Source organism: Malania oleifera, chromosome 7 (assembly GCF_029873635.1).
Source record: "Malania oleifera isolate guangnan ecotype guangnan chromosome 7, ASM2987363v1, whole genome shotgun sequence".
Lineage (NCBI taxonomy): Eukaryota > Viridiplantae > Streptophyta > Magnoliopsida > Santalales > Ximeniaceae > Malania > Malania oleifera.
The window spans coordinates 48,270,233-48,289,273 of NC_080423.1; the positions used below are offsets into that span (position 1 = coordinate 48,270,233).

The 19,041-nt window shown below is 37.0% G+C and overlaps 1 protein-coding gene across 1 annotated transcript in view; it reads left to right on the top strand.

Annotated features, from left to right (window-relative positions):
- Positions 1 to 395: 395 nt before the first annotated feature.
- LOC131159998 (lecithin-cholesterol acyltransferase-like 4) overlaps positions 396 to 19,041 on the top strand; it is a 41,694-nt gene continuing 23,048 nt past the window's right edge. The window contains exons 1-6 of the mRNA XM_058115268.1: positions 396 to 1,002; positions 6,063 to 6,154; positions 14,136 to 14,254; positions 14,949 to 15,084; positions 15,368 to 15,419; positions 16,385 to 16,485. Coding sequence (XP_057971251.1) covers positions 768 to 1,002; positions 6,063 to 6,154; positions 14,136 to 14,254; positions 14,949 to 15,084; positions 15,368 to 15,419; positions 16,385 to 16,485 — 735 coding nt within the window. The 5' untranslated portion in view covers positions 396 to 767. The remainder of the gene's footprint in view (positions 1,003 to 6,062; positions 6,155 to 14,135; positions 14,255 to 14,948; positions 15,085 to 15,367; positions 15,420 to 16,384; positions 16,486 to 19,041) is intronic.

The window sequence follows — 19,041 nt, forward strand, 5'->3', positions numbered from 1 at the left end:
AATCCATGAAGTGCATTGAGTTTTATAGTTGAAAAGGAAATATGAATTTAAATAAAATTTAAATATTTAGTTTTTAATTTAAAAGTTTAATTACATTGATTAATTTATTTAGTATTTTTTAAAAAATAATATATTGAAGATTAGGGTAAAAGACACTTATCTTAGGTTCAACAAAAAAATCGATCTTTTTGAGATTTCAAAAATGTCAAATACCTCTTTGAGATTTAAAAAAGTCATGACTTGTTTTAAGATTTGTTAAAAAATATATATACTTATACTGAAAAATTTATATTTTGATAAAATATAAGGAGAAATTTGTATTATTTTGATAAATTTTGGGAAAGGTATTCTTAAAATTTAAGGTCTCAAAATTTTAAAATCTCAAGTTAGGGTCTTTCGTCAAATCTGAACTTTTACTCTAAATATCATCTAAATATATAAACCTACACGCTCAAAAGTCGCAACAACGTGCTGATTAAAATTTGGCAATTCAATAAACTATTCGACATATGTTCATATGTCCTCGGAGGAAAACTACTTTTGCTGTTCCTTCACGACTCCGACTAAGCAAATCTTAAACGCTCCCCATCTAAACCATAATTCAGCCCTAGTTTTCTCCATTTTCGATTCATCTGACAATTTATTACCTGCAAGGCAGCAATCCTCCCTAATTTTAAAAATTACAGTTTCAAAATCAAGGAAGAGAACACAAAAATTTTGAGTTACAGTTTGTGTTGAGGAATCAGGGCTAGGTTGTGGAAAAGACGATGTTAGTGGAGGATATAGCGCGGTCTGTGGAGTTATGGCTGAGTATGATCACGAAGAAGCCCCAGCCCTACGTGGACCCGGATCTTGACCCAGTTCTTTTGGTGCCGGGCATCGCCGGTTCGACTCTCAAAGCCGTCGACGAAAACGGCAAAAGCGAGAGGGTCTGGGTTCGGATTCTTGGTGCGGACTATAAGTTTAGGACCAAGCTTTGGTCACGGTTCAACCCTTCCACCGGTAAATTATTGTCATTTTTTTTTTATAATTTGTTTATAGCATTTCTTGCGTTTTTTTTTTTTTAAAATAAAAAATTTCTCTTTATGCTTATTCTTTGTTTGGTTTCTGAGAAAATTGAAGAATGTTGAATGTAAGAAAGTGGAAATTTTGATGGCTATGTTTTATTTTCTTTACCCTGTGTTTTGGAGCATGAAATTGATATTTTAAGTTTAGCATTGTGTGAATTTGGATAAAGTATAATATCAAATTGTATTGAGTTACTTTGGAATCCACATAAATCTAAATTTTGGTCTCAAAATCCATGCTTCCAAACATTACCTAAATAATTTAAACAGGTGAAAATTTTGAGTCGAGTTAGTTGTGTGGAGTTCCATTGATGTTTAATGGTACGGTTTTTTTTAACTTTTAAAAAAAAAAGAAATTTGAGGTTGTAAAGACGGGACTTACGGACCCAAGTAGCTGTTGGTGACCTAGTTTTGTTTTTTTAAATATATTCCAGCTTTTAAAACTGGAAAATAGAATTCCTTAATTACATTCACTATATTTGCTATAAAATAATCAAAAATGAAACCCAAAATTAAGATTATAAGGTAAACAGACTATCCTTTACTTCGAAGAGTAGAAATTATATTTCGAAAGTTTTTTCTTTTACAGGACAGGAATCATATTTGCGGCGTACAACCACACCCTTCCATCAATAAAAGAAGAAAATTAAAAAATGGGATTAAAATTTACATGTGAGAGTAGGTTGTCTTTAGTCTTTGGTTCATGCAACATATCTTCTGATTAAATGTTCAGGTATTTATGTGATTATACAATGGATTATGAAATATCAATGGCAGATCCACACTTGTTTGAGAGTGGGCTATAGCCCCCACTCAATTTACAAAAAATCAGCTATAATGTATATGTAATAGGCTCAGAATAGTAGGGTTTTTGGGGATTGCACACACTCAACATGGGTCTAATTGGTATCCCAACCGTTCTCATTCAGCCCAAACTTAATTTTAATGACTCTATGCCAAAGGGAAGAATCATTTAGGGGAACGTCTAGAACTATTTTGCTAGGAGAGCAGTGTTTTTAGAAATCAATTTCCAAGACCCAAATCACAATTTTGACCTACGCACAACATCCCAGTTCACCAAATGGTGCCTATAACCTCTGACCTTGGACCATTTAAAGTCTCCAATGATTTTCTCAATCTTGCTAGCAATCCTTAGAGGAATCTTAAAAATAGGTAGATAATAAAATGGGATACCAGCAAGGCAAGCCTGGATAAGAACCATTGTACCCCAAAGAGAAGAAAGAGCTCCCTTCCAACCATCTAGATGCTTGGACACCCTCTCCACAGCCGGATCCCAGAAATTAACTGGTAAAGGGATTCCCCCAATGGGACCCTTAGGTAGGACAAGGCCCAATCCAATATATTGCACCCCACGACAAAAGACAACTCCCTAGCTTGCTCATAGATGTTAACAGCAGCAAGATCACTATTATCCATGTTAATCTTTGGCATAGAAACCCTCTCAAAAATATGGAGAAAACCCAAATTATTCATAAAAAGGACTGTGGTCATCTAAAAGGAAAATGGTGTCATCAACAAATCAAATGTGAGAAACTCCCGTCCCATCCGATCCCATCCGTCCCCACTCCCATAACTTTCACCAAACCCCAGTCCACAGCCCTAGCAACCATCCTACTCAAAACATCAGCCACTAAATCAGACCAAAAAGGGGAGAGTGGGTGGTCACCTTGTCTAATTCCCCTCGAAGCACTAAACCAAGATCTAGGTCTGCCATTGACTATAAGCGAAAAGAACACTTTAGACATGCAACCCCTCATCCAATGGCAACATATCTCTCTGTGATAACCATACCCTTTAGGCCACAGCACAGAGTATTTAAATTACTTTGATAAATTTGAATGATTCTGCTTTGTTTTCATATTGAACAAGTTCATGCTGGCCAAGTTGCTCATGAATTAAGTAATGAAAATCCCATTCAATCTGTTAGTGTTAGGAGCAGTTTAGATGAAAGGAAACTACAATGTCCATGCCAAAACATAAATAATACAAGTGTAGGGTCAAGGGGGACAAATGAAATTAGAGGTGTGCTGAAACCAGGGGTGACACCTGGCAGCACTACAGACTAGCAAAAGCCACCTGGAAGCACCTCAGACAGCAGCAAACACCTGGCAGGCACCACAGACCAGCAGCAGACACTTGGCACACAGCTGGCAACACTGCAGTGGCTGCTGTTCTAGTCTGTTTCGAGCAATAAGCATACCAGCTATAGCAAAATACCCTGACCAACTGCTGTAAGCCCTTATTCTAGAGAGAGAGAGAGAGAGAGAGAGGAAGGAGCAAATATAGAGAATTCAAAGGAAACTTAAATAATTTGGAGAATCTGAAAATCAAGGTAGGTGTTCTTAATTTTCATCTATTCGTCTAGGGGTTTAGGATGTTCAAGGGAAATAGGGGTAGAAACTTGCATGGAGTCGAATTCTAATAAAGAAGATGTAAGCTTGCTTTTTCGAATTACTTGATATGACTGTATTTATGTTCTCCTTGGTTAGCTGCATATTTTGTTTAGTTGGGAAATTTTCATGTGAGAGATATTCATCTCGTAAGGATGGTGGTTTTACTTGTTATGGCATAGCTTGTGTGTGCATATATTGAATTTCTATTATGTGAAATAGCTGGCACCGTGTGCTTTTGTGCTTGTGATATTGTGGGGTTTGAATAATTAGGGATTGTGTCTCCCTTGGGTGAAAGGCCCTAAACCTCTGGAGGGTATTTCTGCGTCAAGTAGTGGTTGTCGAAGCTGGAAATTGGCTTTGGTTTGAGATAAAAATTGCACTTGGTTGGGACAACATTGTTATGTTGAAAAAATGCTGAAATGCATGCTATTTCAATGTTTCCAATGGTAATTTTAGGTAAAGATTGTTAAGACTAAAGAGTGTGTTCATGCATATTGCATAGAGTTGTGTGTTCATGCACCATATGATTATGCATGCATATGTAAATCATATCTTAAACTTTTGAAATCCTTAGTTGAATAAGGGGGAATTAAGAATGTCTAGTGAGCTCATGGTTGCGCACCACCTCATCCTACTCCTTGATAATTTTAGGTTTGAGCTAAAGGAGATCCTCACTTATTTAGTTTTTCAAGAGATTGCCATTTTGACATCTACTATTGGTTGGCAGGAAGGTACTAGAGACATTAAATGTGTATTTTGTTTGTAGATATATTCTTAGTCTAGGAAATTTGAAAAATTTTATATGTAAAGTATAGCCCAATGTAAGTAGCTTGTCAATGAAAGTAAACTTTTTTTTCGGTTTCTTTGTGAAATATGTGTATATATATGGTGTTTTGACAAATATTCTCTCTTAATTGGCTTCTAACTTTCTTTCAAATGATGGTTTTGCTAAACAAATTCTTGCCTGGGCCTAGTGCCTCCATCAGATGTTAGATGGAGTCACGGCCAGCCACGTGCCTCACACCCCTTGCAAAAATCATTTAAAAGAAATTCAAACTAACTTTGTCATAGGCTTTTTCAATCAAGTGGAAAGATGCTTGAGTATTGAAAATGTTTGAGCCACAAAAATCAAAGAGCGGCATCCACTGTTCAAAAGTCCAAAAGCGATCTCTTTTTTACTTTTCCTAAATTCACGACATCTCACTGACAAGAAATCATCCACATTTTGTGATACTGGCTACTCTTCACCAAAAATATAGAAAGACAGTCTAAAGCTGTCTCAGCACCCAACAACGTAGAAAGAGGTGGACACTAGTCTCATGATACAATTATCAATTGTATTATACCCTGCAGTTAATTAAGACACATAATTATGAATAAACCCTAGCATAACAGAAAAATACACCACCGAAGCACAATAGAGGTGCTAAAAATTCTCCATTAGTGATCCTCCATGACTTTTCGATTCGTTAGATTATGATTGCGATCAAGAAAAGCCTTAATTTTGGGTGATGTTGTCAAAGTGGAAAATGATTGTCAATTCATCAATTTTAGTTATTTTTTTTTCTTCTTCTGTTATTTTATTTTATTTTTATTTTTAAGATAAGAGATGAAATTTAGTTCATTTTGAAACCTGACGAAAGGTTACTCCTTTGTGATTGGTAGGTTTGAGTCCAAAGGAAACAACCTCTCTGCATAGAAGCAGGGGTAAGGCTGCATATACTGTGACGGCCCTCCCCCTACCCTTGCAGAGTGGGGAGCTTTGTGGCCTGGGGACGCCTTTTTTTTTTCTCATTTTAGTTCAAAGTCAGCGACCTACCACTATATTGTTTTAATGCAGGACCATGTGTCTTAATTTGAACATTGTTTCAACTATTTCCCACATTTTAACTGGAATTTGGGAACCTGGTCAAAGTTTTAGTTAGTATTCTCATAAGCCGTGTTCTTTTTATAGGCTTGAGTGGTTGATGGGTTTCTCCTCCTGTGATTGTTTTCATATCTGCCATGAGGTGGCATATAAGCTCGTGGTTTTTTAGAACCGAATGGAGGCTTTGTAATTGAAAATAAATTATAATGCTCTATGAGGTAATGGTTGTTCATTTGTGGTGTTTGATGTTTAGACTGTGAGCTTTATTTATTTTAATCTTTGTTTTAGCGCTTGTTTGGTATTGCATTTTACTGTTGCAAACATGCATTTAGACTATAACACCACTTGAAATTGTGTTCTGATTTTTCTAAATGCTATGTTAGAATGATTTTTATTTGGTTGAAAAGGGCATTTTCTAAAAGGTTGGACTTGTCAACTTTTGGAGAACTCTATTTTCTTGTAAACAGTGTTTAGGCCGCTATTACTGCACTGCACTAAACAGACCCTCAGTCATGTTGTTTGGGTATTGAATTCTTCTGTCCTCTGTCTCTCCTCCCCTCCTGTGACATTCATTGCTTATTTTGATCTATTGTCCTGTGTTTTAAGTGTTGAATTTTCACTCTACTTCCCTTGTCTCCCTTCACCCCACAGCAACCAAAAAATTATTTTGATAAGGAAACTGACATGTACGAATTTTTAACTTATGTGCAACAGGTCAAACTGTGTCTCTAGATCCCAAGACGAACATTATTGTCCCTGAAGACAGACATGGACTGTATGCAATTGATGTCTTGGACCCTGATATGGTACATATCATTTCCAATCTCTTCTTAGTACAATCCAGACTTAGTATATCTAAAATGCTTTTCTGCTTGTGATGGCAAATATTTCTGTATTATAGTTTTCTCAGTGAACTATACAGAGTTTTTGTGGTACCCAGTGTGTAACTTACTAAAATTGAAATAGAGAAGAGTATGTTTGGGCACCTTGGATTAATACAATTTGGTTAAGTTGAACTCTCTCTATCTCTCTGTCTGGGAGATAAGCAACAATTTTAAACTTTTTCAGAAAATGGAGAAGCATGATGTTCAAATCTCCTGCCAGTCTGGGGGTTTGAGGGTGGTCTTGACAGGAGCAGCTTTAAACCGCATGCAGGAGCCTATGTATTTTTAAGCTTTAAGGAGCACTCATTTGCTGAGGTTTGTGCCTAAGTTAGCCTTCGGTGAGGAAACCTGCGCTGCATCTTTGGGGCAGGTTCCAAGTGCTAAAAGGCTTGCCTGGTGCATATTTTCCTCTTTCCGGCAGAATCAGTACCTTGAGGTGTGTGCCTTTGGGCCAAGTCCAAGGTGCAAAAAAAAGGAGTTCATGGTTCATATTGTCTTCTTTCCTGTGGGATCAGTTACTGTAGGTACGTCAATATTCTCCACTTTTCAGAAGGATTAGCATTGATGTCATGGATCCTGATATGGCATAGCATCTCTAGGCCCTACTTAAGAATCTAAAATGCTAATATGCTTGAGAGGCCAAATACTGATTTATTATAGTTCTTAGGGTAGTGTTTGGGAGCATAGATTTTGGAGCTTGGGTTTGGATTGATATGGATTAGGAAGTACTACTTTGTCTAAATCCACACAAATCTAAATCCGCCATAAAATGCAGGGTTAGAGTATTTTAATGAGTTTTATGGGGTACCTAATGAATAACTACTGAGGATTGAAGGGTAAGTTTGGGCACTTCGACTAATAAATGGATCTCTCTCTCTCTTTCTGCGTTTAGCAATAATTTTTCTTTTTTTGAGGAAAAGGGGGAAGTGCGGTGCACAAGGGTCTAGCCAATGTGCGGTCCACGTGTGGTCTTGATATGGACAGGTCGAAAAAAGGAGCACCTGGTGCCTTTGTCTTTTTTGCAGGCAGGCCCACTGAGTACCAAATTTTACTAGAGTGATCAACTTATGGCCTCCTTAGAACACAATGTTGTTACATCTATAATCTTTCTTTCTAATGGGAAACACTTTCTTTTGAATTCAATAATTAGAATTCCCATAGAATAAAAAATCAAATCTCTTTCAAGAACAACATTGAAAATTTTTTCATGACAATTTGACTTTCCAACTTTTGATTTCCCCACTTTCAAGTTTAAGGCCATCTGATGTAAGACAAGTAACAGAAAGTGAGAGAGAGAGAGAGAGAGAGAGAGAGAGTGAGAGATGTAGAAAGAAGAAGAGAAGCAGGGGCAAGGACGAGAGTAAAAATTATCTGACAGAAAACAAGGACAGAACAGAGAACAGGAAGGGAGTGAAGGACAGAGAGAGAGACAAAAAGTAAAATAGAGAGAACAGGGAAGAACAGAAGGAGAAGAAAGGAGGAGGAGGAGCAGGAAGGAAGAAGAAGGTGGAGGATGAAGGAAGAAGAAGGAGAATCTTTATGAGAGAGAGACTGGGAAAATAGTCTGGAAATCTGATATCTAATCTGATAGCTGTTCAAATGAAATATAAGCCCCCAGTATTTACACCCACTGGCCACTAGTGACTAAAACACATAGTGTGATACGAAGAAAAGTCACATACAAACTCAATTTCCTTAGCCTAAAGTAAGTGTGCTAAATGGGTGGGTGGCCTAAAAGATGTAAGTGGTCCTCTGTCTACTCCCATGCCTGGAAAGAACTTTGCTCTAGAGTGTGTCTGTAAATATGAATCTAACAACTGAGGAGCGCTCTTATGGACAACATCCTTTGTAAGCCATATAGCATCTGAATCGGGATAACCTTTCCACATAACCAAGTACTATTGAAGACCACTCTAAGGAGACCTTACGAACTCATCATCCAAAAGAGACTCCACTACTCTTGTGGCGGAGAAATGGAGGGAGACGGGTGCTGCTGACTTTGTATGAGTACCATATTTGGGACTTGAGGGGCTTGTTATTCCTAAACTTGGGATCCTTAGAAGTGGACTTGGTAGGGGTCAAGATGATTTTCTTATCTTTATGCCTAAACACATAAAATGTTTTCCCTTCCCGTCTCGTCATGGCATGGACACCCTAAGAGGACATGGACTGATCCATTGGGAGTACATGACAATAAACCCTATCCCTATAATCTCCTATTTGGGTGGGTGCAAGGCACCTCTTAGTGACAAATAGATTTGTCCTATTAATCCAATTCACTATAAAATGGGGGAGGTGTGGCTCGGAAAATCAGGACTTCATTGATCAACCTTGTTACAGGTTTATATATATTCTTCTCCAAAGTCCTTGCAAATAGACTTGGACTAGTCTTAGGGGATACTATCACTATGACATAGTTTGCATTTATCCACGATAGACAAATTTTAAATGCTGTGCGAGTGGCTAATGAGGTGGTAGAGGAGGAGGGGTAGGGAGGGGCTTCTCTTTAAATTGGACTTCAATAAAGACTATGATATGGTCAATTAGGGCTTCTTAGATAAGGTGTTGAGTAAGAAAGGCTTGGAGAAAGTGGATCAAGGGATGCCAAAGCTCAACCCATTTGTCAATCATCTCAATGGTCAACCTAGAGGGTGGTTTAGACAAGGGCATCCACTCTCTCCTTTCCTCTAGGGGTCTTAGACAAGGGGATCCACTCTCTCCTTTTCTGTTCATCCTTGTTGGGTCTTAGACAAGGGGATCCACTCTCTCCTTTCCTGTTCATCCTTGTTTTAGACATCCTAAGTAGGATGTGTTTTCATGCTAAGTAGATGGGGGTGAGTAGAGGTCTCCATGTGGGGAGGTAGGAACTGGAGTTCTCACACCTAAAGTTTGCTGATGTCGTAAGCTCTTTCTTGAGGATGATATAGCAAAATTTCGAATAGTAATTTTGTTGCTAAAAAAGTTTGAGCTAGTTTTGAGTTTAAAAATTTAGTTGTCCATAAGTGGAATTGTTGGCATCAATATGGGGGATAGTGTCCTTTAGAATTTCAAATTTTTAGTGGGTTGTGCTTCCTTTGAAAAGCCCCTCTCCTCTCTCGGCCTCCTTTTTGGGGGTAACTCAAATTTTGAAGCCTTTTGGGACAACGTGTAAGATAAGGTGGGCAGGAGATTAGAGTGATGGAAGAGGTTATATTTTTTTTCCTTGGAAACTGTGCCACACCCATTAGTGCTTCCCTCGCCAACATCCCAATTTATGAACTCTCCCTGTTTAAATTCCCCCAAAAGTATCCAAATTTTTAGGGACATTGATGCGTGATTACCTTGGGTTAGGTTCAAGGGAGGGGGTAGGAGAGAGCATGCATCTAGTTAGCTAGAAGGTGGTTAGTAGACTGAAATCTGAATGGGGTATGTGCATCAAGAATGTGGTTTTTGAAAACATCTTCCTTATAGGAAAGTTGGTTTGGAGGTTTTGTCTGGAAGTTGATTCCCTATGGTACAAGGTGATAAAGAGCGAGTACATGATCCAATGGAATGAGTGGGATACGAGAGGCAGCAGTATCATTTGTGATCTATGTACCTAGAAATTCGTGTTTGAGGTAGCTAGTCAGTTCTTTGACTTTTTTCCTTACATTTGGTTCAAAGCGGGTAATTGTAAAAAAGGTTAGATTGTGGGAGGATGTGTGGGTGGTAAGTCTATGTTCGTGTTGAAGATACCTTGTCTATTTAAACTTTCATTGTCACATAACATTCCCATCAGCTCTTTTATATGAGGGGGGTTCTTCTCCATGGGATTTACATTTTTTCAAGAATCTTAATAAAAGAGAGGTCTATAAGCTCATTGCCTACTTCCTTTGTTGGACCAACATATTCCTTCCATTAGAGAGTATAAGGAAGTGTGCAAGGGTGATTCCTCGGTAGGGGTGGCAAAATGGGTCGAAACCTGGCGGGGGGCCTGTGACCCATGACTTGCCCGTTTAAAACGGGTTTGAGTTTTATACAAGCCGACTCGTTTATAAACGGGCCAACTCGGGTTTGGGTCGGGTCACCCGCTAGGTGACTTGTTTGTTTGCCTGCTATATAAACACATTAACCTTACTGCCTTACACATAAAACCCTACTTAGATGACTGCGGCGAAGGCAGAGATTTGGAGGCAATCACAGGCAACGGCGGACTTCGAGTTGATGGCGTTGAGGGATTTGAGGGGGAGGAGGGGAAGAATAGGAAGGAGACGGTGGTGATTTAGTCGTCGACGGTGACGCAGAGGAAGCTAGGGTTGAGGGAGGAGAAGCAGAGGGCGTTGCCTCAGGTGGCGGAGAAGATGCTGGAGAACAAGGTGAGCAGTGAGCACCCTAAACCAGTGAAATTTTTAAAGACTTCATTGCTCACACCCAGCAAAATGACTCCCTCTTGCTTTTTTTTTTTTTTTTTTATTTAAATTTTTTTTCTATTTTTTTTTTAAAAGGGAAGAGTTATTTCTTTATTTATTTCTTAAAATATCTAATGTTCTTCTCCTCCCCCCCACACTCTCTTCTACAGTTCTACATGCACCTAATACTATAGAAGCCAAGCCCCCTAAGCCATGGCATAACCATCACATGGGCGGCCATGGCTGTTGGCATCCCCGTGCTGCTCAGCATGCCACTGCCATCATCCTCTCCTCTTTCCCTCTCTGAGCTGCACGGCAAGCCACTGAGACCGCTGCACCTTATGCCGACAACCCTCTCTGTCTGTTCAAACTGCCCCACTTTAAAAAAATTTAAATAATTTTTTTTTTTTTATAAACGGGTTACCCGTTTAAAAGGATGGTTTGAGTTCCAACTATGTGAGACGCCTTTTATTGGACAAATCAGTGAGGCCAGTGGGCCAAAGAGGACAATAACTCACCGGTATTGGGCTTAAGATTGTTAGCTTTATTAACACTCTTTTTGTTTCATCTTGTAGGATTTAGGAATTTTAGTTTGATTTTATTGGAAGTTATTAAAAGTTTTTTTGATATCTTTGGTCTTTAGGAAGTTAAAATAAGGTCGACAATCTTGGGACTAGTGGAATGCTATACGATTTCATGCATTTTAGGTCTCATAGTAATTGAATATAGCCACCCCATCACTTAAAGCCAAGTTGAAAAATTCCGGTATATTCCTCTGTACGAATTTGAAAAATTTGGGAACGTTTTCCTCAGTAGAAAGATCAATGCAAATTCTTGCAATTTTGTGTCCTATTTTGTTTGCTTCGTTGAGATAAGCATGTTTGCCCATGGTACTTACACAATTCCTAGTCCTGCATCTCCAATTCATCAATTACAATTTATGCCCTGGTTGCTGCTAAAGAATTAGCACTTTTCAGGTGAAGATTTGTTTATGAAAATTATAATATTTAATGATATGTTTAACGATAAGAATTTGATAGAGTTTTTCATCTTGGAGTGTGCCAATCATGTGACACTGGGAGGAAAATCCCACAGGGCATCCTTCCCAATTTGAACCACTTTTTGTCATCACTTCCAGTATCGACTACAAATCTTCCGCCAAGTTGGTTTTTCTTGGTAATTAGCATGCTTTTCTTGTGTGCAAGGGTGCTGCATATATGCAAATATATAAAAAAGCCATGGACAATCCAGCCAAGTTACTCAAGGTTCAAACCTCACTCTAAGATTGGGAACCTATGCAATAACCCAAAATAGTCAATCAAGGAAAGTACAAGGAGGAACCTGTGTGGGTCCTAAAGATTTTGGTCTCTGTGAGGCCAACGAAGGGACTGCTGCTGCTAGTTGCCATTGCACCAACTTCACAAAGGAAGGAAACAAGGTGAGTTTGAAGATTTTTGAAAATGGCATAGGCAGGTTTGTTTGCATGGAGAAGGACAGCATCCTTGATGTTCATATACCTGAGGGTGATCATAAAAATGGTTGGAGGGCCTTACTTACTGCTCTGTTGGAATTCTCGTCACACATGGACGAGTCCTAAAGAGGCAGTTGGAGATGCTCAGACTGGCTTTTCGAATGTCAGGTCAGAGGAGAAGAGCAAGAGTGTGCTCCAGAGACTTTTCTCCCCTATCAGAGGAGTTTTAGTGACAAGGTCTGATTCAGAAATGACAATCATTTGCAGCCAAAGGGATTTTTTTTTTTTGGGGGGGGGGGGGGGGGGTGGGTGTGTCCAGATAGGTACTCCATCACCATGAGAAATTGGTCAGGTCGCAGGGGAAGCTTCTAATTTTAGTGGGAGGTCCTTCGGGAGCAATCATTCGCAGCCAAAGGGAGTTTTTTTTTTTTTTTTTTGGGGGGTGGTGGTGTGTCCCGATAGGTACCCCATCACCATGAGAAATTGATCAGGTCACAGGGGAAGCTTCTAATTTTAGTGGCAGGTCCTTTTGGGGGAAGAAAGGATTTGATAATGTTTTGCCTGATACTTGAAGACCCAGTACACATGGGAATAAGAGATCAAAGTCAATGTTGGTTATCAAAAACAAAATTCCTGAACTAACAGGGGATGGCGGGAAGAGTCTACTCTGAGAGATGCTGGTACCTAGACTTGTAGAAGAAGTGGGAGGGGATAGAGTAGATTGTGCAGGTTTGTCGGGAGGGCAAAGTACAGAAGTTTCTGGGGAAGGTGAAAGTCCAGAGACCATATGCAGCAGAGCAGTGATCCCCATGGTCAGCAGGGAGCAAACGGAAATCAATAACCAGTTTTCTCCTTTATTATCAGTTCCAAGGGAGGAGAATGAAGAAGAGTTGTATTATGACTCAGAAGAAGAGATGTGCAGCATGAATGAGTCTGAAAAGGAGTTGTTGGTCGATCAGATAAGAGCAGATCTCAAAGCTGCAGAAGCAGATCTCAAAGCTGCAGAAGAGGAGGGGTTAAATCAGCTTTTTGCTGAAAATGGTGGAGATAAGGGGAGGAGATCCTTAACAGTAAAAGTTCATTTATGACCCCACAAAAATTGGAGAGTTGATTGTCTTCAGCTAGATCCTAAGAATGCTCAAGCAGTTATAAATTTTATCATTCGTTATTCTGATCATTTATTAGCTTTAAATAATGAGGGGCTTTTGTCTTCTGATCCCAGCCTGGGGTCCAATATTTCTCCTGTGGTTAAGTCGGTTATTCCTTCTAATGGTGCTTGGGGGGATGAGTCTGGGAAGGGTGATCTTCTCACGGAGGACCCTGGTTCATCTAGAATTAGGATTCTCACCTTTTATTTTTATTTTTTTGGTATTTATTAGTTGTTTTTTTTTTTTGCTGGATTGCTCCAGACCTTTTTCAGGAGATGTCTCGTTCTTCCTCATGTAAATTCTCTTCCTATTAGTGAAATCTTCTTCTGCTATAAAAAAAGGCAATGCCTGAAAGTGTTAAACTGTTTAAGCACAGCAAACAACCAAGACTCTCACTATGTTGGGTTGGCTATATAAATTCATTTATGCAATTCTACATATTTCATAACAGTATCTTCTGAAATATTCATCATAAATTTTATTGTATACACTTAGCTTCGGAGCCATTCAGAATATTCAGGTGGAGATGTGTTCTGCAATTTTGAAATGTTTCAATACACACACACACCCACACAAGACACATCTGAGGCTTCATTTGTTTCACTGAAAAATGAAAGCTCTCTACCAGGGGAAAATATTTGACTTGGAATATGGTCAATGTTCCAATGCTTGGATGAGATGTTGGAAATTTTTCTCTTTATTTGTTTTAATAGTGGAAAACATGTTTGTCAGGGTTCTTTTTTTTTATCATGGAGGAAGATACTTTTTTAGTTCAATGTTTTCTTGAAGATCCAAACACCAGAAAATGTAGAAAATATTTTCAATGTCTTTTTTCATGAAACAAACAATGCCTAAGTATTGATAGAACAGTCAAAGATATGACCTGGTGACTGTTAATCAATTTGTTCATCATGCAGGTCATTGGATGCGAATGTGTTTATTATTTCCATGATATGATAGTTGAAATGAGCAAATGGGGTTTTCAAGAGGGAAAAACACTCTTTGGTTTTGGTTATGATTTTCGGCAGAGTAACAGGTATATTCGGAACTTCATTTTGAGTTCAATGCAATTGCTCTCTCTCTTATTTAATCTTTCCCCCAATGAATGAGGATCTATGGAAGCCTAAAATTTGCCAGTACAATGACTTGGAACTCATTGATTTTTTAATGTTCTGGCTTATCAAGCTCCAGAATTCACATCTTAGAGAATGTTGTTACTTTTTCTCATTTTTTTTCCTTTAAAATGGAAAGCCACACCATCCTCATTTAGGGTATGTTTCTAATGTATGGTAAACTAGACTTTTTTTGGGTGTGTTAGAGGGTGGTAAACCATGTTTTCTAAAACTCAAATCAAATTCAGATTAATTATGGTGTTTCTGAGGGGAGATCCCAATGGGCAAGTTGTGTTGGAGGTCTTAGATTTGAGTCATGGGAGGGGTGGGAAGGGGTATGGGATGGGAGATGGGATACCATCAATTGTGTAACATTGGCTCAGTGTGGGCTTCCAGACACATAATTTGTGGTGTCAAATGGTATACCCTTGTGTATGTTAAATTGTTAATTGTTTAAGAAAGAAGGTATATAGACAGCGAATTAGTTTTGGATTTCCTCGTGGACTTTGGAGAGCAGCCTGATGTCTTAGAATTGCTGTTGTTTTTTTTCTTGCCTGTTTTTTGGGATGTTGTTATCTGAGGTTGGCTTCAAGAAGCTTACTCTTGTGTATGTTTTAGGTTTCAGGAAACAATGAAGCGTTTTGCTGCAAAACTGGAGTCCGTATATAATGCTTCGGGAGGGAAAAAGATGAGCATAATAAGTCATTCTATGGGGGGTCTTCTGGTGAAATGTTTCATGAGCCTGCATAGTGATGTAAAAATGCACATTCCTTTTTGAGTTATTTATTTTTTTAAAATAACTTTTCTATTTTATTTTCTATCTCAAGAGTAGGATTTGCTGCATGAAATCAACATAAATATTTATGGAAGGGGTTGGCCCAGTCATGGTAGACTAGACCCTACCCAAGCCTTGGTAGTACTTCATTGTCTTTGGTTCGAGTCAACCCCTATCCCAACCTATGGCCTCCTTCATAACCAAAAGGGAAAAAAAGAAGCAAAATTCAACATAAATGTTATTTACTATCTTTGCTCTGCAGGTTTTTGAGAAGTTTGTGAAGAATTGGATAGCAATTGCTGCGCCATTCCAGGGTAAGTGATTTTATGTAATTTTGAATCAGCTTGTGGATAAAAATACTATCTTCCAGAGACCATGAATTTGAGTGCTTTGATGTATAAATTCAATAGCATGTATAGAAATAAGAAAGTTATGATTTGCTTGAAATTTGAAAGGAAGTTTTCCAATATTAAGGCATCATGGGAGTTTTTTTTTAATTGTGAGTTGTTTGATGGCTACAGTTTGTTAAATATGATTATCATTGTAATAGGTGATTACTGAGTAGTTTATAACTTCATATTCATGAAAAAATATTTTTGTAATTTTGAAGCAGTTGTAGATTCAAATACTATCTGCCAGAAACTATGAATTTGAGTGCCCTGATGTATTGATTCAATAGCATGTATAGAAAAAAGAAAGTTATGATTTGTTCGAAATTTGAAAGGAAGTAATCCCATATTGAGACAGCATGGGAGGTTTTTTTTTTTCCCCCCCTTAATTGTAAGTTGTTTAATGGCTACAGTTTGTTGAATATGATTATTTTTGTAATAGGTGATTACTGAGTAGTTTATAACTTCATATTCATAAAAAAATATTTCCCCAAAAAAATTTTGCACATAAAAGTACTTTTATAGCTGTATGGACTATAGGTTTGATTGTAAGGTAAAGTATCATTTAATAATTAATATTAGTACCACAATTGAACTGATCGGATGTACTTAGAAGTTAGTACCTAAATGAAACCATTCCTGTATCATGAATATCTAGTTAAAATAGTAGTTAAAATTTTGACACTTTGTATACCTTTTTAGTTGGTATTTAGCGTTGTTTTTAACTATTTGGACGCTTTTTAACACTTCGAATTGATGTTCTGGTTTTTAGCTTGTATTTATATGTACTAATCTATAAGCAAATTTCAACACAAAGCTAAAATTCAGAACCTTGATCTGGAAATTTATGCCTATAAAGATGTGATTTTACAATTATTGTGCATCAACAGGTGCACCTGGATATGTTACGTCTACATTCTTGAATGGAATGTCATTTGTCGAAGGGTGGGAACAAAACTTTTTTATATCAAAATGGAGCATGCACCAGCTGGTATGTGTCATTTCAAGCTGTTTTAGCGCCATGGTTTTTATTTTCCCTTCCTTTTTTATTTTTTTTAAAATTTTTTAAATTTTATTTTATTTTTATTTTTATTTTTATTTTTTTTACATACTGTGAAGAATGATTGATAGCAGCATCTTTTACTTCGTCATTAGACTCATTGCTATAACCACTCTTTAGTTCTACATGCCTACACCTTTATTATGTCTAATCTTGAAATGAGAAGCAAGAGGGAAATTGGCTACAAATGGTTGCTTCTCAGTTTAGGCCTTTTATGATGTGAGTCTTGAGAGGAATCTTGACCATGCTGCAATTTGGAAATGGTTGAACTTGCGGTGAATCTTAGTGGGTGTTTTTTCTTTTTTTCTCTGGAAAGGAAGATTTAGTCAGTCATGTTTCTTTTTTATTGTCCTTCAACTAGAAGATTCTGGAAGTTGTATGGCTTTTGCCTTAAGAGGTAATAGGATGGGTTTCCTCTAATTTGGTAAGAGAAAAACTTCTCCTTGCTTGGCAATTATTTGGTAGAAAAGGCAAGGAAATGGCTTGGAGTCTAGGACATTCTTCTTGCATGCTGTTTTTGGGCATATTTGGAAGGAACGAACCGGAGAGCTTTTGATGGTGTAACACTCTCATTTCATGATTTATAGGAAGGCAGGTTATTTTAATCCTAGTGTCTTGGCTTTTGCAAATTTTGGTCTAAGCTTACATGAGGCTGAGGCGGAATTCTTGATGTCTGTTGGTTAGCTTAAGCATTTGCATTTTCAAGGTTCCTTTCTTTTCTTCTTGTAATGACATACACATCCTTTGCCAATAAAAATAAAAATAATAAACATATGATTCTTTCATTGGAAAACTTTACAGTACCTCTACATCCATACTCTCAAATATATTTAAAAAGGAGTGAAATTTTCATCTCTCTTTTGGAACCATAAGCCTTTGTGTGCAGACCCTGGTAAAAGAGTATGCTAAGAGATCTCAAACCATTCTTGTGATCATTTCTGTATGGGTCTGAGATCGAAACTGATAAGAAATTTTTTTATATGTTTGAATTGTTTAGGGAGAAAAAATATTGAAGGATTTGTGTTTGTGTATGTGTATGTGTTGATAGTGCATGGTTTCTAGAGAAGTTTTTATGAGAGTGGGACAAGATCTCTTATAGTTTCATGCATGCCAGTGCATATTTTCTTATTAAACATTTTGCAAATTTTTATGTTCTTTGTTATTTTCATTATATATGTCTTGAAAAGCATGTAATGTTTTCATCAAAATAATGGGATTTTATATGATTGGAATGCTCTAATTAACATTATGCACAATATTAATTTTAATATTTATTTATCATTATAGATAAAATAGTTACGTAACATATTTATTATTTTTATTTCAACAAAATAATTGATTTATAATTTCTTCCATAAAAATATTGACAAATTTATTGCGATTTCTAAATGTGATTTGCTACCTAAAATATTTATAATTATTATTATTTTACTTAATAATCAATTAATATATATTTTAAAAATTTCAAATTAGTTATTTGGGGGTACTTCTAACTCTATAATTTATTTTCCACTTCAAAAGTTGTATTGTTATCTTAGTGATTGACCCTTCATAATAATTTTAAAAAAATAAGAAGAATTTATTTATTTTATTTCGAGATATGCTTTTTATTTAGTATTTATAATACCATAATACTTAGTTTATTTTTTAGCTAAATGAATTTTTTAGGTGATAACCTCGGTTTAAATGTTAACCTATTTAAAATAAAATTTTAAATGTAAATTTATCTAATTTTTCTTGAATTTAGTTTTTTTTTTTAGGAATTCTTTGACTTATTTTTAGAAGAAAATATATTTTTTGTCCTCAAAATGATTTACATTATTTGTACTTTTATCGTACTTTGTCTTAGTTTGTGTTTTTAGCCAAAATGAATTTTCTTTTTTCTGGTTCAAACATTTAACTAGTCTTGGTGACTTTGGTGCTGTCCGAGGGGCTAGTGAGAGGGACTGTAGAGACCCAAATGAGCTCTTATATGATATGGGTTTAAAGCTAGTGAATCTTGTATTTGTTGAGGTTAAGTTGGGGTTGAGTCCAAAAACTTGAGGAGAAAAAAGAGGTTGGAAAAAGAATTAAAAATTCTCTTTTCTTGCATTAATTGTGAAGGAAAGGGACAGTGATGCAAACCTCAATCGACACGCATTGAGACCCAGCAAACAATGTTGGAATGCTTGCCCAAGAAAGCTAAAAATAAGGATTTTGATAGAAAACCCCAACCCAACGTTACCGTAGGTATAAAGTAACAAACCCTGACCCAATGATTATAATTAAATCATGAACCAAAGGTACAAAGTAACAAACCTTGACCCAATGATTATAATTAAATCACGAACCAAAAGTATAAAATTTGAACGCCTCAAGAAAGAAATCCTTGATAAGTTCACAAGTTCTTTGAAGAACTAATAGAAGAAACAAAACCTCACATTTTTATTCAATGTCTTTCTTTTGTAGAATGTGGCTACAAGTCTATTTATAAACCCCTCCAATTAA